At 36.1% G+C, this 25561-nt stretch overlaps 2 protein-coding genes across 2 annotated transcripts; one reads left to right on the top strand and one right to left on the bottom strand.

Moving 5' to 3' along the window:
* The first annotated feature begins 7148 nt into the window (after nt 1-7148).
* Nucleotides 7149-9296, top strand: LOC18448127 (protein CANDIDATE G PROTEIN-COUPLED RECEPTOR 7). Its single transcript, XM_006858203.2, has one exon. The coding sequence runs from the start codon at nt 7686-7688 to the stop codon at nt 9045-9047; it is 1362 nt and encodes a 453-aa protein (XP_006858265.1). The 5' UTR covers nt 7149-7685; the 3' UTR covers nt 9048-9296.
* Nucleotides 9297-14207: 4911 nt separating this feature from the next.
* TPX2 (targeting protein for XKLP2) lies at nt 14208-23091 on the bottom strand. Its single transcript, XM_088858382.1, has 29 exons — nt 22537-23091; nt 21758-21840; nt 21604-21653; nt 21397-21469; nt 21242-21291; nt 21032-21107; nt 20846-20886; nt 20636-20711; nt 20441-20499; nt 20240-20343; nt 19987-20097; nt 19803-19912; nt 19542-19586; nt 19320-19418; nt 19124-19221; nt 18852-18930; nt 17986-18048; nt 17803-17877; nt 17595-17692; nt 17434-17512; nt 16068-16133; nt 15902-15967; nt 15672-15755; nt 15444-15563; nt 15197-15363; nt 15013-15121; nt 14827-14886; nt 14627-14721; nt 14208-14511 (listed from the first exon to the last, which is right to left on the bottom strand). Exons 1-29 carry the CDS (start codon nt 22700-22702, stop codon nt 14403-14405), a joined length of 2511 nt encoding a protein of 836 aa, XP_088714508.1. The 5' UTR covers nt 22703-23091; the 3' UTR covers nt 14208-14402.
* Nucleotides 23092-25561: the final 2470 nt, after the last annotated feature.

The following is a 25561-nucleotide window of genomic DNA, read 5'->3' as shown; positions in this document are numbered from 1 at the left end:
TATAAGATTTGGCTATATATGGAAACTTGGATCAATGAATGTCTGTTTTTTCAAAGGTGTATTTTTGTCTTGCTAGTTGACATGAACAACATGAGGGAAAATTACAAAAACCCCTCTTGACCCGACTTTCGTTACAACTTATCCCCAACGAAGTTTTTTATCATAACTTTTACCCCAAAATAAACTTTTTCTAGCAAATACCCTCAGTCAAAAAGTTATAGTTTTTTGGACCAAAATGCCTTCTCTCTCTTCTAACACCGACTAATTAACTTTTCCCATGACACACAAAAAGGTGGTCCGGCATTATAAGCAAGTAGTCCAGCAATATCCCAAAGCGGTCTGGCAATAGGCCCATGCAGTTCGACATTGCCAAAGAGAGGTCCGGCAATAGGCCCAAAGTGCAGTCCGGCAATATCTCCAACCGGTCCGGCACATTGTGGACTCGATCTGACATTCTTTTTAGTTGTTAAACATCTTATGGGGATGTGACGCCATAGTGTATGGACAAAAGTATTTTTATCAAAAAAACCAATAACTTTTTGATTTGGGGGTATTTGCTGGAAAAGTTTATTTTGGGATAAAAATTGTGACAAAAATAGTGGTTAGGGACGTCTAGAAAGTCCAAGGTAGTGGGTGGGGGTGGGGGGGGGGGGGGATTTGCAATTTTCCGAAGACTAAAATGAGAGGCTTGACCTAAAAAAAGTCCAAACATCTGGCCAGAACTATAGGTTGCAAGGTGGACAATTTACCCTATAATTATCTCTCTACAACAACATGCTAGAAAATTCACTTACGTGATGTATTGGATACATTTAAGAGAAAAATAGATCTCTAGAAGGCTAAATTGCTCTCCCGGGAGATCAAATTATGTTCATTAAATCAATATTGGTCACTCTGCCTATCAATTTTAAAGTCGACTGCCAAATCCAATTACCTTGAAGGCTTGATAAAGCAATTCTTGTGGGGTGGAACCATCACCTAAAAGAGATTTCCTTTGGTCAGGTAGTTTCAAGTACGTACATTGAAGAGAGTTTGTGGCTTGGGGAATTATGTCAATACGGTGATAATTAAAATCACCAATATAAAGAAATTTCATATTACTTAGCAATAAGTTTCCTTAGTTAGAAAACCCAACCCATTGAAGTTTCCTGCTTGCGAGGGATTCTTAATATATGTAAGGAATGAAAGGAAAACAATATGTGTGGCCCGTTTGGGATAGGCATCTGGGAAAGATGACCTCATCAATAGATATAAGCAAGGGCTTCTTTTATATATATATATATATATATATATATATACTGAGATTAGCCCACTAGCGCATATAAACATATGAGTTCAACAGTTCAGATTGAATTTGGGCTTATCTGATAGTCACGACCTCATTTCATATTTGAATTTGAATTTTTTTTCTTTCTACGAATCTAAATAACTTAAAATTTTGAGCATGTGTTCTTCTCATGAAGGCGCACCTAATAAAAATATTTAAAAACTAATTTACAAAAAATAAAATTACCAAAATACCCCCAAAACATTTCAGAGGTGTTTTAGTCAATTTATTTCTTGCAAATTATTTTTTTTGATGTTTTTATTAGATTATGCTATTTTTGAAGAATACATGTCTAAAATTTCAAGTTATTTGGATTTGTAAAAAAAAAAATTAAAATTTAAACACGAAATGAGGTCGTGACTGTCAGATCGGCTGGCCCAGATTCAATTTGAGCCATTGGGCTCATATGTTCATATGAGCTAGTAGGCTAATCACAGTATTTTCCTATATATATTACTTGCTAACGCTACAGTATTAACCTTATGGCCTAGATTAAATCTTGACCGATCCAATTGTCACGATTGTATTTTGTATTTTAATTACAACTTTTTTACACAAATCTACATCACTTGAAATTTTTAGCATCTATTTTTTAAAAATAGGATAATCTACTAAAAATATCAAAAAATATTTTGTAAAAAATAAATTGATCAAAATACGCACAAAAGCTTTTAGTTGTATTTTGTTCAATTTAATTTTTATGAATTTTTTTTAAAATATTTTTATTAGGTACACTTTAATGAGAAGAATGGACTTTTAAAATTTTATGTGATTTTAATTTGTATAAAAATATTAAAATTATATTACGAAATGAGGTTGTAACCGTCAGATTGGCCTAAATGCAATCTAGGTCATTGGGCTATATATATATATATATATATATATATATATATATATATATAAGTCTTCCCAATGCCTATAGGTGAAAATGAACAGTGATTTCGCCTATCCTCATCACCGTCCAAAGTTCATCACACGATTACGATTGTCCGGTAGTGTTTCATTTTTCATTTTTTTTCTACTAATCGGAATGATCTGAAATTTGGAGTGTGTGTACATCATAGTGAGGTGCACCTAATAAAAATATAAAAAAAAATAATTCGTGAAAAAAAGATCAAAATACCCCCGAAACATTTTGGGGGTATTTTGATTAATTTATTTCATGTAAAATATGTTTTTGATATTTTTCGTAGATTCACCTATTTTTTATGAATAAATGCTCCATATTTTAGGTCATTCCAATTTATAAAAAAAAAAATGAAAAATAAAATACTACCAGACAATCGTGACCATATAATGAACTTTAGACGATGATGAGGGTAGGCGAAATCACTGTTCATTTTCACCTATAGGCGTTTTGTAGTATCTTCCTATATATATATATATATATATATATATATATATATATATATATATAGGAGAAGACATAAAGATGTACCTATTTCATTATGATCATTGAGTTTGAACATACCTTCAGAGGCATACCCCATTCCTACAAAGACATCATTCTTCGACAAATAAACTTGTCAGACTCAAAGACAAGTCTAAAACCCATCTTGTTCAAAAGGTATGCAAACACCAGGTTTCTCCAAATTTCAGGGACATGGTACACATCCAGAAGGCTGAGAACTTTACCGGACGTAAATTTTAATTCAACGGTCCTTTTACCAATTGCCTTAGAGGAGGAAGAATTGCTAATATAAATTATCATGTCCTCCCCTACCATTTCATAAGTCCTAAATATGTTTATGTTATTACAGATATATTTTGTGGCACCTGTGTCCATCCACCACTTTGTAGTGTCCCCTACTGCAATGACTTTGGAGATCATGGCAACAAATTCTTCTTCGGCTTGTGTCAGCTGTCTATTTCCAATTCTACAGAATTTCTACATGTAGTTGGTTTTGCCACAAAAAAAACATACCAAGGGTTTTATTGCCCTTATCCTGAGTTGTTTTTGTGTTTACATCTTTGGTGTCTTTTTTTTCTTCTTTATTTCCTTCAATCTTGATTCTTTTTTTAGACCTTGGTTTCTTTTTTTTCAGACCTTCAATTGTGTGGTCTCTAGCCACTATCTAAGATTTATGCTCTTTGACATCTCTGAGTCTAGTCAATTCTCATATGGGCCATCAACTGTTCGAGGATGAAGTCTTCTGACTTATGCATCAGTGTGTTTCTGTATTCCTTTTAGGAGGGTGGAAATTTGTCGATTATTGCCTCGACATGGAATGATTCATCAAGTTTAATATCATTTGATGCTAGTTCATAGGCTATGATTTGAAAAACATGAATTTGAGCCAATATCGATTTTTCTTATGTAATATTAAAATTTAAGTATTTGTTAATGAGATACTTCCTTCTACCAGCATCTTCTACTTTATATTCGGCTTTTAGAGCCTCCCACAGGTCCTCTACAGTTGGCATTCATGAGATAAAAGATCACTTAGAGCATTCAAGATATGTCATTTACATATGTCATCATTTTCGTTCCATTCTTGAATTTCTTCGGTAATCTAATATGTAGTAGTCTGATCACTGGTAGATTCAAATGCAGTAATTGCAACAACATGACATGGTTTTCTTAAAACATACTCCACTTTTAAGCTCCTCAACAAAAATATGACCTTAGACTGCCATCTTCCAAAATGGTCTAGCCTTACAAATCCTGAGTCATTACTTTCAGCGAACTGCCAAAAACAATTTCGTGATATTTGTCTAATGCATGTCCTACACTTAGAAAATGTTAGATTTTATATAGTTTAACTGACACCCTATTCCTAAAAATTCGATAGCACCTTCTCTTATCCAGGGTAGTGTCAAAAGAAAAATATCAGAATACTCCTAGTACCAATAGAATTCTTATAGGAATTAGATTCGGTTTCAGATGGTATATCGAAAAATACCAGAATACTCTTAATACCAATAGAATTCCTATAGAAATTAGATTAGGTTTCAAATGTTATATCTGGCAATAAAAACACTCCAAGTACCAATAGACTTTTCGTAGGAATTGGAACAAGTTTCAGAGATAATACAAACTGACAGTGTATATCCAGGATCTAGAGGCACAAGAGGAGCTCGATTTCTTCGAAGTATTGATCACTGCCTACCGGGTGCAAGTTTGAGATCCAGTAGGGTCCCTGGTGAACACAACCCCATGATACATTCAGATCAATATTTTTCTGAGTTACTGAGTATTTTTCTGAGTTACTGAGTTGCACGCTCAGAAACTCGCTTAAAATCACATCAATAATATATTGACTCACTATAAAATTGATCATGACACAAGAACTCAATTTGACAGTAAATAGAATCGAAATATATGAGAAATACTTCTCTTATTTCAAAATTTATGTTTCTCTTTCATACCTTACCTCAAACACAAGATCAAACTTTTTAATGCCTTAATCATCTTCCATGATTCATTGTTTTCTCCTTAAGGCCTCTCTCACCTTTTCATACCTCTAGTTCTCTCCCTGGTTTCTAGAGTCCAAAGCCTCACTCACCTTTCCATACCTCTACTTCTTTTTCTGGTTTCTAGAGTTCAAAGTCTCACTCATCTTTTCATGCCTCTACTTTTATTTCGTAATTCCTGTTACAAAGCTCTTTTATTCGATAAATAATATTTAAGAGTCTCACTTGATAAATAAAAACATAAGAGGGTGCAAGAGAAGAGCGTGGAGAGAGAGTTGTCAAATTGCTTGGGACGTGGCAACTACAAGGAGAGAGAAGAGGTGGGTGATGCAAGCATGAACCTTGCAACATTAAATAGTTTCGGTCTCATGGTCCCTTGAAGAGAAAGTGAAAAAGAAAGGAGGTTAAAACGCGGTGGTCAAATGGCACTGCAACAAATTGGATCAAACAATAAATTAGTTTTGAAACTCACAATTTAACGGGAAAAGTTTATATAGAGCCGAGGCTCTAAACAATCAAATTTGAACGTTTTTCAAAAATTTCATTAGAAGAGATTGTTTTGATGCCCAAATATCTTCAAATCAATCATCTTGACATCAAGATGCAGAGACATGAGAAAAAAAATGGATTACAGGTTTTAGAAATAGTATATTTTGTAACGCATTTTTTGACTTTCAATTTTCAAGATTTTCAAGTTCTCATAAATATGCCGATGTATGCTATTTTTTAAGCTTTAAACTTTATAAATAAATATGAAAAAATATTTTAAGGCTAACACAGATTTCCAATAATGAAACCACATTTTTTGACATTATTTGAAGGTAGGCGTTTAGAGCCTACTCTATACAAACCGCACCCTAATTTAAAAATAGTTGAAAATTAAAAACTCGGGAGTCAAATTATGCACAGTAAAGAGATGAGCATAGGGAGGTGGGAATTGTCACCACCATTGATGACAGGGATGGGTTGAATGCCCCTAATCAGGATTATTATTGTACATGCTTTTTTGGTTCGATATCTCAAATTTTCAGTTATAGCACTCCAACAGTCAAATTCTGTGATATTTAGGTTGGGGCAATAATATGCTGGTCTCTTACGACCACCCTAGCACTTGGTCTTGCACCCAAAACACATAACCATGGAACATTTTAAATCTGAAAATTTTCAGGTCATCTTTGATTCATAACGGGCAATTTCAGAATAAGTACAAAGGTTTTCAACCCTTAAAAGCCTACATTTGAATTAGATAACCAGATTCAATCTTAGAGTGGGATTTTTTTTTGGGTAGATCAGAGTGGGATTTAATTCCGAATACTTTGGACGCGGATGAATGTGTAAACATGGTATTGAATTTCTTAGATAGAGAGCTTCGTATTTTACAATGGTGATCCCTGATCTGGTGAGCAAAGATAGGGGTGGTAATCGGGTCGGTCCTTGATTTGAGCCATGTCCGCTTTCTGTCCTTGTTTTGTTCCCCACGGGTCGACCCGAGTCCAAATGACTAGGACTCTATCAAGTCGGGTCCGGTTGGATCCCTATTGAGTCTCTGGATCGACCCGAGCTAAAATAAAATATGTCTTATACAATGTTTGAAATATTTTTTATTTTTTAAATTTCTAGACCCAAGACTAGGTTGGGTCCGAGTCTTTGTACCCGACTTGGGTTTGGGTTCAGGTTAGGTCAGTATTTAAATGACTTGGACCCGACCCGATTCCGGTCTGGGTTGGTCTTGGTTTATGTGGAACTTAGTCGGTTAGGGTCCGGGTTCGGATTGACCTGGAATCTGACCCAACCCGACCCATTGCCATAACTAAACAAAGGCAAGAAATAAAAAACAAAAATAGTAAGGAGATTTCAGGTTTCAGAACTCAATCACCGCCACACTAGTTCCAATTCAAACAGAGTAAATTCTGATCCAAATCGAAAAACAAATCAACACTGCACAGGGGCATATCTTGCACTTCATGTTTGCTCAAATGCCGCTGCCGACTTGGCCCTGGCCCCGGCCCCGGCCCCGGCCCCTCTTTTGTTTGTCTTGCCCATATATGTAGGAGGAAACAAACCTCATAGAGTGTGGCAGTGGGCTGGGACAACCCACCCCCTACTCCCTCAAGGATGGCTTGGCCTGGCCTTGGGTCGGTCAGGGCTGACCTAGACCGGCCCTATTGCAAACCTCGCCAATACAGCCCAGCCCTGATCTCAGGCCCAGTGGCCAAGCCCTGGCCTGACCCTCGGGCTACATTTTCTGGCCTGGCTTACTTTTTTAGGGCCGGTCCAACAAGCCCATTGCCGGCCCTTATTTCACAAATCCTATGCATTGCTAATTAACCACATGAACACCCTAACCTCGTGCTAATCTTGTTAGCCATTCCTTTTGCTTTAACTGCACGTTACAAAACACAGGAAAAGCCGCAAAGCATAGATACCATTTATTTTACAAAGTCAAAAGGGTAAAGTCTATCACCAATCTTTTTCAAAAGCCAAATCATTAAATTATTGTTCTTGGTAGAAACCCCATAAGATGCTCCCCCCGTTAACCACTTTCTTAGCGGTTTAGAATTAAATAAAAAAATTCACCATTGTTTCCCATCTCCCTCAACGGGCTCATAACCAATGGTGACTAAAGCCCTACCGGTCTTCCCTCTCTGTAACAGGAAATCTGAGCTCAGAGGGTATTTTTTCATTCAAAAAAAGAGAGAGAGATTCAGATTTTCTGGTTCTAGAGAGAGAGAGATTCAGATTTTCTAGTTCTAGAGAGAGAGAGTTGTTGACATTTTCTAGTTTCATATTGCAAGTGCATATACCAACTTCCCCAGTCTCTACCTCGAGGACAAGATTAAAGAAGAAGAACCCAACTCATAAATTTTGTCAACTGCTCATCCATGTATCTCTGAATAAAATCTTACTTATGGTCTTGAGGTAAACAAATCCTACCTTTCCCCTTATGGCTCCTCCTCTACCTTCTCTGCCTTGTTTTTATGTCCTCCAATTCTTCCTTCTCTTTCTTGCATACCAAACAGCCTTTGCAGACATCAGAGAGACCAGAATCTCAACTGATTCTCGCCCCTTCATCCAGATCTTGGAATTTGGTTTCACGAGGAATGGTAAACTGGAAGTTTCAGTGAGCAATGTTTCATGGTCATGGCCATCTGGTGTGAACCAGGCCTTCAATTCTTCCAAGTTGGGTTTCTTCGTCTTACCTGATGAAGATTGGGAAGAACTTGAAATGGAATTATCAGAGTTGAGCAATACCAGAAACGCATGTGTATTCGAGACCCGCTCTCCTTCTGTCAATCCCCTTTTGACCTTTAGCGCATTGAATTACTCTGCGAAATCCATTTCGCTTTCTATCTCTGAGCCTGATGAGTACAATCTCATCTTTGCAAATTGCTTGAGCCCATTAGAGATAACCATGAATGTGAAGATTGTGGCATACAACTTGGGGAAGGATGGAAAAAAGGAGTATCTTTCTCAAGGTCAAGGTCAACTCCCCACTCTCTATTTCATCTTCTCTGTGGTCTATTTCCTTCTATTTCTTTTGTGGGTCTCTCTGTGTGTGATGAAATGGACATGGGTCACTAAGATTCACTATTTGATGGGCTTGTTAGTTGTGGTGAAGTCATTGAATCTCCTCTGTGAGGCCATGGATAAATCCCGTATTCAGAGGACTGGTACTCCTCATGGCTGGGACATGGCCTTTTATGCGTTCAGCGTTCTGAAGGGGATCATGCTTTTCACTGTAATAGCCCTAATAGGAACAGGCTGGTCCATTCTAAAGCCGTCTCTTCAAGACAAGGACAAGAAGCTTCTTGCAGTGGTCATTCCTTTACAAGTGTTGGATAACTTGTTAATGGTGACTATTGATGAAGTAGGTCCTTCAATTAAAGGATGGGAGATGTGGAAGAATGTATTTCTTGTATTGGATTTCATCTGTTGTGTTGTTGTGCTTCTACCCGTAGTTTGGTCTATTAAGCATCTTAGAGAAGCAAGCAGAAGCGATGGAAAGGCGGCGAAAAGCCTTGCAAAGCTAACCCTTTTCAGGCAATACTATGTGGTTGTTATTAGCTATGTTTACTTTAGTCGGTTTGTTCTCTTCTTGATGGAGGAAGCTGTGTCATATCAATACGATTGGACCTGCAACTTGCTTTTGGAACTAGTTAGTGTGGCCTTTTACTTATTGACCGGTTATAATTTCAAGCCTGCGCAGTTGAACCCATATGTTAGGATCGATGATGATGAGGAAGAGGTTGCGATGGTTGCCGCTACAATGGATGGGCAACTTGATGATGATGATTTTGAAATTTGACATGTGATGGTTAGCTGATGGCATGAGAGCCTAGTTTATCTTGACTGTCATTATTGCTTTCTTAAATTGGTGAGCAAATCAGATTCAGCAACCTGTTTATTTACCATGAGCATTGAGCCCTTTTGATGATGGTGACGATGAATATGTCCTTGAAAATGAAAGTGTGGAGTGGTTTGTGTACCTTTTCTATACTATCAACTACCATGTCCTTCTCTCTTTTAAGATATGATAAACTTTTGTTGGAAGTTATCTATTCTTCTAGTTAGGTTTGTCTCTTGCTTTGTTTTCCATAGAAGTTCGAGGTGTCAAAATTACTATGGGGGGACATCTATTCCTCTGGATAGATTTATCCTAGCAATTTTGTACCTTTCGTTTATAGTTACTTTTTGTTTTCTTCTTGTTCATTCCTTATAAAACTTAGAAGTAGAACTTTGGGGGTTATTTATGTTTGAGGGATGCAAACAGTTTGTTTCCTGTCTAACCAAAAAAGGCATGATGCCTGAATCAATAACAAAGCTTTGCTGATTATTGTTATAGTCATTTGTGCCCATCTGTTGATCTGCAAATTTCCTGCTTTATCCATATAATTTGCTAATGTAGGCAGATAGCACAGTTATTATGATTAATCATTATGTGGTTTACCTGAGTTATCCTTCATTTTATCATTGAAAAAATGCCAGCTAGCAGTTATCTTCAAGGCTTTGTTGCTCTTTGAGCTCTCTAATAAACTTCAATAGATATATTTTTCGCATGTTATCAGGATTCATGAAAAAGATGTGGCAAAAAATTTTATTCTACAGCCCTCCTTTCTCCATCCTTGGACTGGCATGACTGGCTTGAGGCTGGTCATGGTGGAGTTACTAATGAAACTGAAGAGGAAGTTCTGTAGGACAGCCATAAGACCTGTCGTGCTTTATGGAACAGAATGTTGGGTAATCAAGAAACAATATATCCATCGAATGAGTGTAGCTGAGATGAGGATGTTGAGATGGATAAGTGGCAAGACAAGAAAGGATAAAATTTGGAATTACATCTAAGTGAACTAGGGGGTAGCTTTAATTGCTGATAAGATGAAGGAAAGTACTAGGTGGTTGCTATATGCAGTGTCAACCTAGAACAACAATAGTGAGGAAAAGCGATTTGATTCAAGTGGAAGGCTCTAAAAAGGCAAGGACAAGGCCCAAATAGGCATGAATAGAAATAGTAAGAAGAGATATGGTGACTTATGGTCTGACTGGGGTTATGGCCCTTGATAGATTGGAATTAGTGGAACATGATTCATGCAGCCGACCCCAACTTGTTGGGATAAGTCTCAGATGATGATGATGATATTTTTCTCATGTTATCATATAAATAGGTGCCTGACAGAAATAATTTAAGTATAAAAACTCCATTTATAATGGAATTTAAACCACACAATGGGGTGTAGAATTATAAGCGCCGTATTGTACATGGGATGATGATGATGATATAGTTTGTACATGGCTTTCATGAGTCTTATGAGCGCCGTGTTCTTTCTTGTTTTTCTAGATATGGAACTCCGTATCTTGTAGTCATTCTCTTGGTATAGGGGGAATCAGCTCGATTGATGTTTGCATACACACCCAGATTTGGGCCAGACGTAATTCACTGTCAGGAGTGTTTTTTCTAACAATCAGTAATGAATTGACAGATTAATTAATCATGTATTGACAGATTAAATGGATTATTTGAACATTGTCAAATTGGATGGTAGATAGATATGACTCCTAATTTGTTGCTTTGTTAGGTTGCAATTGAATGACCTTGTAACATCTTCATGTGTCATCACTTATGCCCCGGGGCAGGGGGTGGGGCCTCGTGTGGTTTGGGCTGCAGGTGTGTTGTAAATTGTAAATCAATTATGGTCTGTAGGCAAGCCCTATCAATTACATCCTCTGTATTTGCATCCTAAATAACTGGATCCTTACATTGCAACCTTGATGCCTAAGAAGTATCTTATCTGCCCCTAGTCTTTTATACAGAACATGGAATTCAACTGAGGTTTAACATTACTTGTGTTCACATCTTCTGAATTTGTAAAAATCCCATTGTGTTGAAAGCTCCTGGGGCCTGCTTGAGTGCATAAACCACCTTGCAGAAGCGTAATAAGAACATGACACTCTTCACTACCTTGTTTGGTATAAGACACATAGTCTCTTCTTTTCGAGTTCTCCATGATGAATCCCATATCTCATATCCATCTGAAGAGGAAGCTAGTGAATTATTACTGTAACAAGTTCTGTAATCTAAATATGAAGGCCATCATGGATGCTGGCAAATTTCTCCCCTAAATGTATACCATGTTCTCATGTGTATCCAAGTACCATATGCCTTTCTTTAAATTGATCCCATATCCATCTGACAAGAGATTTACCTTGTATAATGCTTTTCTTTTGATTCTCTCTGATGATGATAAAGTTGAACCCAATCCAAAGTGTGGTTTCATCAATGTGGAGGAGACAATGGTCCATCTATTGCTCTCATGGACTCGGATGCAAGAAAGAAATATGGTGAGAACTTTATGTTATGAAGCGCCTCTAATCAGGTCTGCTGAAATAAACCTCCAATCCATGTGAACAACTTATTCTTCCTAAAAACTAAAGCTGTGTAAAGTGGCTAACGAAAAATAATAGCACCAGATACAGTACTGCTATCATAACACTATACGCCTATGTAAGTTGTTTTACTGCACACAGAGCCTCTGCAGATTCGATTCAACAATCTTTTGCCAATTATTGGAAAGGGAAGAGTTATATATTATAATCGCTTGTCATATTATTGTCTCTTACTCAAGAATCCATGCAAAAATCTCAGGTGCAATGGTCAAAATTCTCCATCTTGGATCAAGTTAATAACCACATCTGACACAAGGACATGTAAAGAGAAGGATTCCTTTGTCATTAGTCTCATTTAGTTGGCAAAAGAAACTGAAAAAGGCTAATGAACTGCAAGAACAGTGTAGTATTTTAGGTCTGAAAAAATTAAATCTAGGTCTGAAAAATTAAAATCCACTCGGCATTGCCATTGTTTATAATGAATTTTAGTCCAGAATATCGCAGAACATGTTCATTTCACATTTTCTACGAAATTCAGAACTGCTTATATAGTTTTTGCAAAGCTGTCTTCTTGTTAAAAGGATACCTTGAGGGCATGTTTGTTACGTTTCGGCTTCAGAAGCGAAAACCTCAAAAAGCTTTGGCTCCATGAGGGAGCATGGAAGAGGCGGCTTCCATTTATGGAACTGGCCAACTATTAAAGAGTGGAGCATGCGAGAGCCGAAGCCGATTCCATATTTCCCCTCATTTTTGGAACTGGCTAGCTTTACTGTTAAAGAGTGGAGAGAGAGAGAGAGAGAGAGAGAGAGATGCAGTTTAATGAAATAATAGATTGAAAACTGGTCATTCACTATATTAATATCTGGTGTTTAGTCGAGTAACCAATTTGGGCACTTGCTCGTTCTGATCCTGCCCGGAAACCAAATCTAACTCCCTTTTTTTCGAAACTTTACATGCTAGAAACCAAATCTAACTGGCGTGTTATCTTGGGGATGAGAATACAAGTTCAAAGAAAAACTCAAAAATTTAGATTGGACCAGCAAGGTTTACTTATTGCAATCTAGACCATATCACCATACTCGTGCAATACTCTCTCACTCCCCTCTGCAAAATCTCTCTCTCTAACAAGGGTACTCGTGCAAAACTTCGTTTGTTTTTCCATGCAAAATCTCTCTCTTTATCACCCTAAGGACTAGATGATAAGGAAACTCCAATCAAGGTGGAGGCCAGGCACCTGAAATCCCTCCTCGAACCTCTTTTCCTTCCAATAGTCAAGTCCTGTCAACTCCTGTATATTTATGATTGAACGACTCGGGCTGACCACTCAGCCCAGGCCCGAGCCAAGTACTCGGTCCGATTCCAAGTAATTCGGCCCGAGTACTGTTCAAGCTAAAAAAAGTTAAAAAATTAAAAAAATAAAAATTCTAAGAAAAGGAAATATGCTTTAAAGTAAAACTAAACAAAACACATCTTAAATGAGGTTAAAAAAGTAGTGAAAAATAGATTTTAAAAAAATCAATTTGTGGCTGGGTGTATTTTCAAAATAATTAAAAAAATAAGTATTCATCACCAAAACGACTTTTCAATCTTTGCCAAGATGATAAAATATATAAAAAAAAACATGTTACAAATAGTTTTTTTTTTAAAAAAAATATTATAATTTTTTTTAAGATCCCCGAGTTACTTGGGCAAGTTCCAAGCGGACTCGCCAGAGTAATTGGACACTGAATTTATGGTCTCTTATTTATGGAACGCTTTCTTGCAAAAAAATCACTACGGCCAAGAAAGGTTTAATTTTAAAAGAGTCAATTTTCTCGTAGTCAAAGCATATCTTTTCAAATCGAAACTCATGTATGCGTTTCAGATTAAAATAGCATGTCCAAAACAAATGTCTAAATATGCCAAAAAATCTTTTCAGATTGAAACCGATATAGTTCTTCAAAAGGACCCTGTTTCTAATGCGGCCAAGAGATTGAAACTGATATAGTTCTTCAAAAGGACCCGATTTCTAATGCGGCCAAGCTCCACTGTGTAGAAATGCTGGCCTATTAATAAATCTATTTTTGAGATGGATGTTTGGACTTAATTTTTTAAGGACATGTAATTTCTAATATAGAGATCATGAGAATATGAAAAAATAAGTATATTTTAATAAGAAAACATTTGGACCGTTAGTTTCCATTGTTTTTAGATGAAACACCTACTTGATAGATGCTTTCCATGAAAAATGAGCCCAAAATGCAGATTTCCAATCCATCCGAAAATAAAAACCTTTTCAAATTTGGTGGATTAAATTTGTTTTTCCCCCTAAAAGAATCTATTTTTTCAGAAAAAGTACTAACTGCCCATTTGTTTGACATTGTTCATCTCAATACAAGCCCACATTTGAGCTCATTATGCTATTTATAGTTAGGATAACTACTGGAAAGCTTTAGATTCCAAAAAGTATTTGATAGCTACAGTGAATTATTTGTTATTCAGATCTTTATTTTATCATGTACTTAAATGTTGGCATCTGAAAGAACAGTAAAGTTGATTTCAACTGTTCCTCCTACGCAAAAACAATATAAATAAATGCTTTCAATGCTGCAACAGACGGATATATTAAATGAGACAGGAACAGTTAGAATTAATATTGAAAAACAATTGCCACATCTGACACGAAAGAATATTTTGAGCTACATCAGGTCATCTGTAATAAGGGTACAAAAGGAATCAAGCCTTCTTGAACCAAAGAGAAAAGCCGTACATTCTCATGCTCATCATATATGCTTCATGCTCATCTCATATGCTGAGCAGCAGTAGAAGTAGCTACAGTTTGCCGCCTCTCCTTTCGCTGGACAACATGGAGGCTCGGAGACTTGGGTTTTGTTGGCTCTTTTGATGATCTGAAGTAAGTCAAGCATTATGGAAACAGTTAAAGTTCAATTCCATAAATCGTCAAAGCCAAGAATACTACGTAGATGATATTAATTGACACGAAGTTTCCTCCTTAATGTGAACCTTTGTGGGCAGAAGGGGTTGTCAAAGTGAGGAAGAGGCCTGGCATGGGGCACCATCGTCTTTCTCATCTGTTTTACTGTTTTTTCCTCTTCCATCTTCTCATAAATATATGCAAAAAAGAAGCACAAAACACTCAAAATATTTAATATATTGTTTCCCTGAACAAAATAGAAAAGTTACAGAAAAACTATATGGCTCACCTTCTTGGAAGCTTCATACTCTTCTCTATATCTTTTGTACCGGCTCTCCTTCTCCTTGACCTATTATGTAGATAACAATTAATAGAAATGAATTTTCTTAAAAACAGTCCTTAACATCAAAAGGTACCGGCTCTCCTTCTCCTTGACCTATTATGGGATTCACTCAGCCGTGAGTGATACATTTACCTTTCTATCAAACTCTGCCCTGTCCACTGCACGATGATCAACATGGAGATCAATTTCTTGGACTTGGGTCAGTGGCCTCCTCACCTTTTCTGGGACTGGAATTGCGTCACTGCATATGAAAACGTACGAGGGTCAAAATCCTCAGTATAACAGAAAATGGAACTAAATGAATGATTCAGGGTACCTTTTCAAGACTGGTTGTGCTTTGAATAATCTCCTTTGGGCTTCTTCTCTCTCCATCCTCTCCCTTTCTTCCATCATTCTTTGGATCTCCTCCTCATGCCTAACAAGGCTCTCTAGTTGGAAAGCCTCTGGTTTTGTGCATTCTTTTGGTTCTGGTTTGGGGGGTACCTGCAATGATAGCATCACTAGACTTAAGCTTCTGTGTTTCTTTTCTTATTTAACTCTTTCCAATTTAAATCCTGACTTACAACAGGGTAATCAGTGGTATAAGGATATGGATTGGCCTTCGGGATCCTGGCCTTTTGCTCTTCTAATTGTTGGTGTAAGACTTCTGATAAAAATCTCTTCTCTTTCTCTGCACCCCGCTCCTGCTTATTAAAAGTGCAAAAGGTTAGTCGAAGCGTGGATTGATGGCTGTGTATTTCTATGAAAACAATGACAAAAATGGAAAGGGAAATTATGGAAGGGGTGCAAACTTCTGTTTGGAGGTGGAAGGGACTTGGTGTTGTGATATGAGGAATACGATTCTCTTGATCACAAGGCTCTGATTTCAAGGAAAGCTGGAAGAAAGCACCAAAGAAGCAGTTCCATATATTTTCAGAGATATTGCTATGAACCCAAATATGGCCCTCTTTTAGACCATGAACAAACAGCAAAGCAAAAAATACAAACAAAACCAGAACTTATTTGGGCTTGTTAGGCTCACTTTATCAAAAAGATCTGTGATTGGTGGTGTCGGAGGTATCCTTTCATCAGTTGCAAAATGAAATTCCTGCAGTTGAAATTCTATTAGAAAGAAACTAATAAAAAACAAAGACAACATGCAAATAATATATGAAATTCCAAAGGATTCATAAAAAAATGTAGGCTACCACTGGTGTTGTGACTAGGCGTTTAGGATTACGAAAAACCCCCAGGTCTCCCTTGCTGCTGAATATCTGCAAATGGAGAGAGTATGTAATATTCAAAAGCTTGGACAAGATATTTCCTATGTTAGAAGGCTTACAACAAACTAAAAAAACTAAAGCAGATATACCGATCTCACTAAAATCAACATTTGGCATACAGAAAGTAATGTCCCTACAAATAAATCAGTTTTAGTTGAAGCCTTGGCAGAAAGAAATTGTCATAGAAAATTATTTTTGTACAAGGGAATCCTGCTATATAAAATAAGAAATAGTCCCCATTACATAATTTCTGAAGCCACAACAACGAAAACTTTCTCGTCCATGGTGCTATTGAATCGGAAAAAAGGTTAAGGCAAAAACCCGTCATAGAAAAATGATGTCCTTGCCATACACCTATGTCAGGAACATTTTGATTTGTTTTATTCAATTTTCCTCCGCTGTCATGAATGCCCCAATGCCCACCAATACCAAGAGCATGAGTCCAAAGTGTGATTGGAATCATTGTAACCATGAGAGACCCAGTCATGAATGCTATCAAGTGATGCTGCTAGTGAGATCAGAACTCAAATATAGTTGTTACATTAACTACTTGTTTGTTTGTGCAAACTGAATCGATGCCCACTTGTCTGAGATTAACGAAGGGCATAAGAGCCTTATACCGCTCGACCATAAGAGACCCAGTCATGAATGCTAAGGCACACTGGAATTTGTGAACAATAATATATAAAATAAAAATTTAAAAGTTAAAAACGATTCTTGGATCCCTATAAAAAGTTAAAAGCAAATATCAGATTCCTGTGTTGACTGCTCTACAAGGCAATCAGATTTGCATAGAGTGTTTCAATAAAGTATTTCAATAAGCCCATTTCTTATGATGCCCAACTAAAAGACCAACAGTGGAAGGTTGTGTCATACACTGGAAATGTTTATATGATGATGAGGCCTAAACAAAAAGGTTTTAATTAATGCAACAATGTGCATGTAAAAGGGATGTGTTTTTGTGGAGGAGAAATTCTATTTTGTGGTTTGCCCCTAAAATTTGTGTTTGTGAATACCATTAATACTATGAGGATTCATTTCTCCAATATCTCCACTGCTAATTCGTTTGAGACACTCTTACTCAAATTGTGATTGTATCTCATCAGGATAAAAATAAGTAATACCATACATATAAGTTAGAACTACTTGTTATATAAGTTGAACCTATCCCATTAAGAGCTCAATGTTTACATATACAACATGCCTCTTTGGTAACTAATTTGTCCTTCGGTATTTATATGCAGGGGAAAAACTCCTGTGCTTGCAGAGCATACAATAGAGTTAACTATACCTTTTTATTTAGTGGCTTGGCTTTGAATTTGGGCATTCTTTCAAGCTCCTCTTGCTCTATTTCTTGAGAGCTTTTGATCCTGTACCATAGAAAGTTAGCAATTTTGACACTCCAGCCTAGAAATTCAAATTGTAGCAATTTTCTCAAGGATAGAAAATTACTGAGGTGGGCGTGCCCTAAGAAGAGTCTCCAGGTGCGGTGACTTAGGCTCAGTGAGATGGTGACCCTGTGAGTGGTCAGGCTTGGGTTTGCCTACCAACTTTGACGAAATACAAATTCAGTAAACATGAAAAAACTGCCACATTTCTTCTTTTACCACAGAATGAAAGTTTTCGTCAAAAATACTTGAAAGAGAAAAAGTTGTTTCACCAGTGAAGAGTTGTTAGCCACCGATGACATTGTCCAATGTTGAGCAGCCCTCTCCATCGTCTTCAGATGGAATTCCTGAAAAAGATGAAATTGTTTGGGAGCATCCCATCTATGAAATCTGTTGGTAGCATTGGGAAAGAAATCTATGAAATCTAATTATGTCATTATCAAGCAATATCTTACCTGGAACTCAGGTAATTGTGGAGTACTTCTTGGTAGCATTGGGAAGGAAGGAGCTTCCAGTATCTAATCGCACAGGAGGGTGATGAAGTTATGAAAAATGATTGTACACATAATATAAACTCAAAAATAAAATCAGCCAGCAAAATAATAAAAATCCAAAGTACAGAAAAATGCTTGTCTGCCATTTCCAATAGCAACCAACAAAATTAAGTGTGAAACCACAAGTCCAAAATTGGAAAAACTGGAAGATATTATTCTACAAGTAATTCACTAATCAAGCAAGGCAATAGAAATATACTTTTAATGGCAACGATTCAAATATTCTGTTAAAGTGATTCAAAGAAATACTTTCTTCTACTCCCTATTAACAGGTTCAATATGTATTCACTATTGATTTATTGAGTTTTGGTCCTTTGGAAAGGGACTTTAATGATTCTGGCAATTCCACCAAATCAGAGAAGGGACGTGCCTTCTAAAATGGAAGCTAGAAATTTCACTCTATCCCACGAGTGATCTGAATATCCCACAATCTCCACATGAATATCACACTATAAAACAGAAGTTCCCACTCAAACTTGAAATATGGGAACAAAAGATGAAAGTGATAAATTAGAAAAAATAACACTAGTCAAATGATAGGAGCTGAAAGTACGTAATGAAATTCCTCTACTACAAAAACAGATTTGGATTGTAGTATTGTACAACCCCCATCATGATAAAAGGATTCCCCATTGACGTGTGGAGATAACATGAAAGCAAGCCAGGAACAAGCCACAAGTTCACATGAAAATAAATATTAAAATGAGTTACAAAGAATAAAATAAGAACCAGGAACAAGCAATGCTTGAGAAATATTCACTTTTTACCTTCTTATTCACTGGTCTGGCTTTGAATTTTGGGATCTTTGCTAGCATCTCCTCCTCAAGCTCTGCTGAGCTCTTGAGCCTACATTTAAACAAAAGGTTGCCCTTAATTATCCAGAGAAGCAATAAGAATCATAGGTTATTTACAAGGTACACAGGCAGGCAACATGATCGATCATCTTAAAGGAATCCAACAAAGTCCCTTGATGATCTACAAACCAATAAATCTGGTAAACAGAAAAGCAACATCATGATCATCTTAAGGAAGGTCGTACCTCACAGGTCGAGCCCGATGCGCTGTCTCTAATTCTGGTTGCTTTGGCCTTGTTAAAGTTAATTTGGGCTTCCTCTGAGTAAGCGAAGCAGTTTCATCCTGAAACAACACACGTGCAATGAAATATAAAGAACAGGACAATGATTAAGAAACAGAAGGAAACAGAAAAGAAGGAAGAGTATGGCATGCTAATTTACTTGGGAGTAGGATCTGCCATGAGAAATTTCCATCTCCCTAGGCTTTGATTGGAACTTTTGCACCATTTCGGCCATTGAAATAAATGGAGATGGCTCTTCCTGAACATATGCATAAAAGAGAAACAAATTCACTGCTTATGCAGAAAAGGTAACCCAATTCACAGATTTTAGAATGCGGAGAAAGCCATTATGTATGAATTTTGAATTTGAATAGATACAAACCTTTCTACACTTGTGGAGTAGTACTCGTTCTTTAACATTAAGAATCTGTGAAGATGATTAACCAGGACATGAAAGAGAAGAAAAGATGAATACATTTTTCCGTCTTCAACAAGGACCAAAAATTTCAAATACAAGATTCCTAAACTGTTACAATTTGCGAGTAATAACCAATTACAAGATTTGTAACCTGGAAGTACCTAATAATTATAAAATACATAAATAAAATTGACCTGTATTATAAAATATATAAATAAAATTGACCTGTCTTGATCGACCCCCATCAAGCTTTTGTCTTTTAATTGCCCGATTTTCCAGTGCAATGTCTACCGAGGGTGAATTCTTAACTGCACTTCTTACTGAAAAAACATAAGCTCAAATATCAATAAAATTGTAGAGCACTTAACAGAACATATCCAAAGTTTATAATTTATGTTATGAAAGTTCTACGCGGTTGTTGAAGGAAAAATGATGGATTCAAAGGGCTTTGCCTCCCTGATATACTTGCCATGGCTAGGAATTGTGCTTTTTGGAGGGGCACACTTGGCAGCACTTCTTACTGAAAAAACAAATGGCAAAAGTTAATGATAGAAGCTGTGTAAATAAAACTTCTCTTATGAAAATTCTGACTTGTAAATTTCTGGCAAAACGCAGAGGAAGAAAAGCATGGGTCGAAGAGTTTTAAACTGGTTGATACATACCATGGCAAGGGTTTGTGCTCTTCGAAGGAACAGTAACAGCTGCAAATTCATTTTCGGAATTTGGTTTTTTAATATTTACCGGAGATGATACTACATTCACACAACTGCATTGCACAGAAAGGCTTTATAACTAATATTGTCCTCCAATGTGAATTTCTGGAATTTTTTCGGAAAGGAAGATTTGCAGTGATCAAAGCACACCTGTCATCTTCCTGGAAGTCCCGTGAACCTGATTCTTTACCCAATTTAGGAGCACCAACCTGAAAAATGGTTGATGGTCAGTTATATTACTCATTATATAATTTATTAATCATGATTGATTCGTTAATCGATTGAGTGACACCCTTTGAATCAAATATGAGACCAGCTCAATGACTAGAAATAGTTGAAAATCACCTGCTCATGATTGAACTTTGATTCATCTTGACTGTTAGCTTTCACTGATTCGACACGATTTGGCTCAGAAGCACACCTGCACGATGATCCATGTAACCTTAATTATGTTGTCAAATAAATTATGTGGCCAAATCATGAGGACACCATGTTGCACTCAATCGCTAAATTATGTTTCAAACAAGCCTTCCATATAAAGAAGGGAATCAGGACCTTCTTTCTTCTGATTCTTTAGCCAATTTAGGAGCACCGACCTGAAAATGGTTGATGAATAAATTCAGTTAGTTATATTACTCACTATATAATATAATAATCATTATTGATTCTTTAATCAAGTGAGTGACGCCCTGCTAATCAAACATAGGACCAGCTCAATAACTAGAAATAGTTGAAAATCACCTGCTCATGATTGACCTTGGATTCATCTTGATTGTTAACTTTCACTAATTCCATGCAATTGGGCTCTGAATCACACCTGTACGATGACCCATTTTACCTCAATTTTGTTGTGAAATATATTATGTGGCCAAATCATGAGGACACCACGTTACACTCAATCGCTAAATCATGTTTCAAAGAAGCATACCATATAAAGAAGGGAGTCAGTACCTTATTTCTTCTGGTGCCAACGTAAGGTCTCTGGTACTCATTTCATCAATCTACAAAATTTATAATCACCAGGTTTTAACAAAATCAGATTTAGTGGTAGTAAAATGGATTTCAAGTTAACCTCATTGGCTTTATACGGTGAAAAGTATTCCTACCTCATGATTGACCTTGGATTCATCTTGATTGTTAACTTTCACTGACTCCACGCAATTTGGCTCAGAAGCACACCTGCATGAAGACCCATTTTACCTCAATTGTGTTGTCAAATATATTATTTGGCCAAACCATGAAGACACCACGTTACACCCAATCCCTAAATCATATTTCAAACAAGCGTACCATATAAAGAAGGGAATCAGTACCTTATTTCTTCTGGTGCCAACGTAGGGTCTCTGGTACCCATTTCATCAATCTACAAATTAATAATCACCAGGTTTCAACAAAATCAGATTTAATGGTAAGAAAACGGATTTCAAATTAACCTACTTGGCTTTATATGGTGAAAAGTATTCCTACCTCCTTCACAGAATCCGCATCTTCAAAATCACATTGCCTGTCTATCTTTGTGGATCTTCCCAATTTGATTCTTGGTATGAAAGCTGCATCAATAATCTAAAGATAAATTCTGTACCGTAAAAGAATCACAACTTAAAGAAAGCAGTTTCCTTTTTACCTCGAATTTGAGATATATATACCAGGAAAATCCTTCCCATATTATCCAATTTCCAACCATTGAGAAAGATCCTTCTCCATTATCAATCAGAAAAATTGTAACAAGGCTTACCATATTATCCAATTTCCAACCATTGAGAAAGATCCTTCTCCATTATCAATCAGAAAAATTGTAACAGGACTTACAGTCTCTAAGCAACTTATATATTTCTCTTGTCCTTATTCAGTTTTTTATTTTTAGTTTTTGTGTTTACAATCTTGGTTGATACAACCAAAAAGTGGAGAAATACTAGGAGGTTTAGATATCAATTTTGTGAGACAACAATCTGACGTTCCAAGAAAATACGGTACAGAATACATGATTTTTCCACTGTAATTGTATGTATTTTTTAGAACTGCCCACTTGATAGTTTTGCACAAAGAAAATTACTTAAATTAAAACAAGAATCCATTTTACTTATGCACAATAAATGCATCATTAATCCTGTTCTGCAATCTAGAGATCTAGGGTTTCTTCACAAGAATTACCGTGAACACCTAAACTCTGAGAAAAGATTGTTCTGCAATAAACCATAGAAATAAAAACAATTTAGTGAAACGAAAAGCGAACACATAAATCTTACGCGATGGAATGTGACCACAGGCCCTCTCAAACCAGAGCTGAGCTTTGTGCATCTCTTCTTCGGTTTCTCCACTCACAAAGTCGAAGAAATGCGGTGCTGAAAATTCGTATATTTCATCAATCTGAAACACTTTGGAGAGAAATTCGCCTTCTTTTGCCTCTGCCATTTCTCTAGAGAGAGAGAGAAACCTCAAAAATCTCAAAGAAACAGAGATAGAGCAAGAGAGAGTGTGTCAAAGAAAGGCCTCAGAAAAGATCTCCAAAAAAAGGCGCCGTATTGTTTAGAGAGAGAGAGGGTTTATATAGTTTAGAGAGAGAGATAGAGAGTGATGGAGATAAACAGGAGGAAGCGAAAGAAATAAACGCAGAAGCAAAGCAGGGGTTAGAGAGAGAAAGAAGCCGGTTTTCTGCGGAGCGTCCCTCTTTGCAAACGTTACAATGAGGCCTCTCAACGGTCAAATGCGACCTTTTGAAATTGCTGGCCATTCCATAACGGCTATCCATTTAAATATGAGGAATTACGGAAATGCCCCTAGGGCGTGTCAACGGCTAGTTCTCAACCTGATTTCAGGTCCTATGGAGCCCGACGATAGTTACTTACCAGAATTAATCAAATATTTCCATAAATATAATAAAGGAAATTTTGTTGTATGGATATATTCTTATTTTTTGAAAGAAAAAAAATTGGTCTACAAATTTTCTAATTTTACATGAGATCTCTTTTTGGTCTTTGTTAAGAGAAATTTATCAAAAATATGCCGTAATTTTCAACTATTTTAAATTTTAACATTTTTCAACTCAAAGTCATGTATATGGGCATTTGGAAATTAATTCAAAACAAATGAATACAAATTTAAAGGATACGGTTTCTATGAGGCCATGTAGAAATGATTCACGTCTTAAAAATATATTTTTGAGATGGATTTTTTGATTTAACTTTTAAGGACATGTAATGTCTAACATGGAGATCATGAATATGAAAAATATATAAATTTTGAAAATTAGAAATAGCTATTTTATTAAGAAAATATTTAGACAGTTAGTTTCAATTGTTTTAGAAGGACCACCTATTTGCATCCATCTTTAAGATGGATGATTTATATACCTTGGGAACTCATATTGTAGAAATGTGGTCCAGTCCACACGAAACAAATTTTCAAATTTAAATGGTAAATACCTGATGTGCATTTTTTCAAATTTCATGTTTTTAATTTCTAAAATTGGCACTAGTGTGACCCTCCTTTAATGGCACGTTTGTTTGCTGGAAGATAAACAATTCTGAAAAAATAAAGAAGTTCTTATTTTTTGAGAAGTGGAATGTATTTTTTGGAAAGTTTAAAGAAGTTTTGAGTACTTATGTTTGATCACCATCCAAAACCAACTTTATAAAAGTTGGTTTTGGAGAAAAAAGTAAGAGAAAAAATTCTGTTGGGTAAGTTGCATAAAATATGTGGTCTTAAGGTTTTTTGTAATTTTCCCTTTTAAGTTTTCTTTCTGCAAAACAAATACGTCCAAGGGAACTTTAACCTTGTTTTTGTTTTATTATTAGCCATTAAGAAGTCATTTTCCTGTCTTATCTTCAAAATGACGCACACATCCACCTTCTAAACTTTAAAAATCAAGACTGATGGTCCAACTGCATAATTAAACTTGTAGTCCAAGTATATAATAGCCTATCCAAACTTTTAAGAAAATGAAGACTAAGGGAGCATTTGAATACCTAAAAACCTATTACAGAAAATTAAATTTTAGAGAATATGACGTTTTGGTCTGCATAAGCAGTCAAACGTAGCTAACGTGAAATATATTACACAACGAGAAGGCTGGGAAATAAAATATGAGCGGGACGGGTAACCCGCCCAAACAATAAAATCCACTATGAGGTCCCTTCTTCTCCATTTCACTTGGCACATCACATGCTCTCCCATATCACTTCAGTAGCAGACCAGCCAGAGCTATAGCCGGCCTTCTCTTCCCCTCTCTCTTGTTGAGCCCTGCTCAATCAACTAGTTTGTTCCCAATTTTTCGAGACTAAAAGCCCAACTAGGAACATTGAATCTCTCTCTTCTTCAGCCCTGAAAATTGCTCAATCAACTAGTTTTTTTTCCCGAATTTTCGAAACTAAAAACCAGTTAAGAACATTGAATCTCACTTTTGTTAAGCCCTGAAAAATGCTCAATTAACTAGTTTTTTCTCATTTTTTTTGAAACTAAAACTCAAATAAGAACATTCAATGAACTAATTTGCTTCAAATCAGGTTTTAATGTTATTACTGATTGTGGACCACACATATTTCATACATTTCATACTAATTTTGTTTAGATTCAGATTTTTTAAAAAACTCATTTAATTGGTTAGTTATTATCTTCTCAAAACATTAGAAAATCAATTATGTGGTTTGAGGGATTTGTGACATGTTCTAAGTTGATTTTCCACGTAATTTTTGACTTGTTGAATTGCTCTAATTTTACTACTACTCCTGTTGCGGTAGAAAACTAGATGCTATATCATGATTTCATCCAACTTCTTGTTGATTTCTTGATGGAAATTGTCATAAAAATTAAAACATGGTTGAGGGGTAATCATTATGATTGAATTTGAATAATTAACAACATGATAATCACAATAATATGGCCAATTTTCTGAACCCATTATGCAGCAGAAAATTGCAGTATAATTTTCTTCTAAATTTTATCCAAAGTTCAAGTACTTTATGCCTCAAACCACTAATACATGATCATCTAATGTTTAAATGATTGATAGTTGATCACATTGTTGTTGTATAAAAATCATAGAATCAATGAGTATTTGTTGCTTGTGCTTGTCTGAAATTGTATTGATCATACAAAATCATGATTGACCTTTGTGAGATCTCGGTTGATACCCATGAATCATAACTCCTAGAGAGAACAAATCTAGTAGATAGATACATAATGGTGCAAAGATGCATAACTGATTTTTTATTTTTTACCCCTTTGAAATTCGATTTTATTGTAGAACTCTTCTATAGCTGCATCAAATGTTTC

This window comes from Amborella trichopoda, chromosome 2 (genome assembly GCF_054954075.1).
Source record: "Amborella trichopoda isolate Santa Cruz 75 chromosome 2, AtrichopodaSantaCruz75HAP2 v2.0, whole genome shotgun sequence".
Taxonomy (NCBI): domain Eukaryota; kingdom Viridiplantae; phylum Streptophyta; class Magnoliopsida; order Amborellales; family Amborellaceae; genus Amborella; species Amborella trichopoda.
The sequence above is the reverse complement of the archived record's forward strand: the minus strand, read 5'-3'. Positions and strand labels throughout refer to the sequence as shown.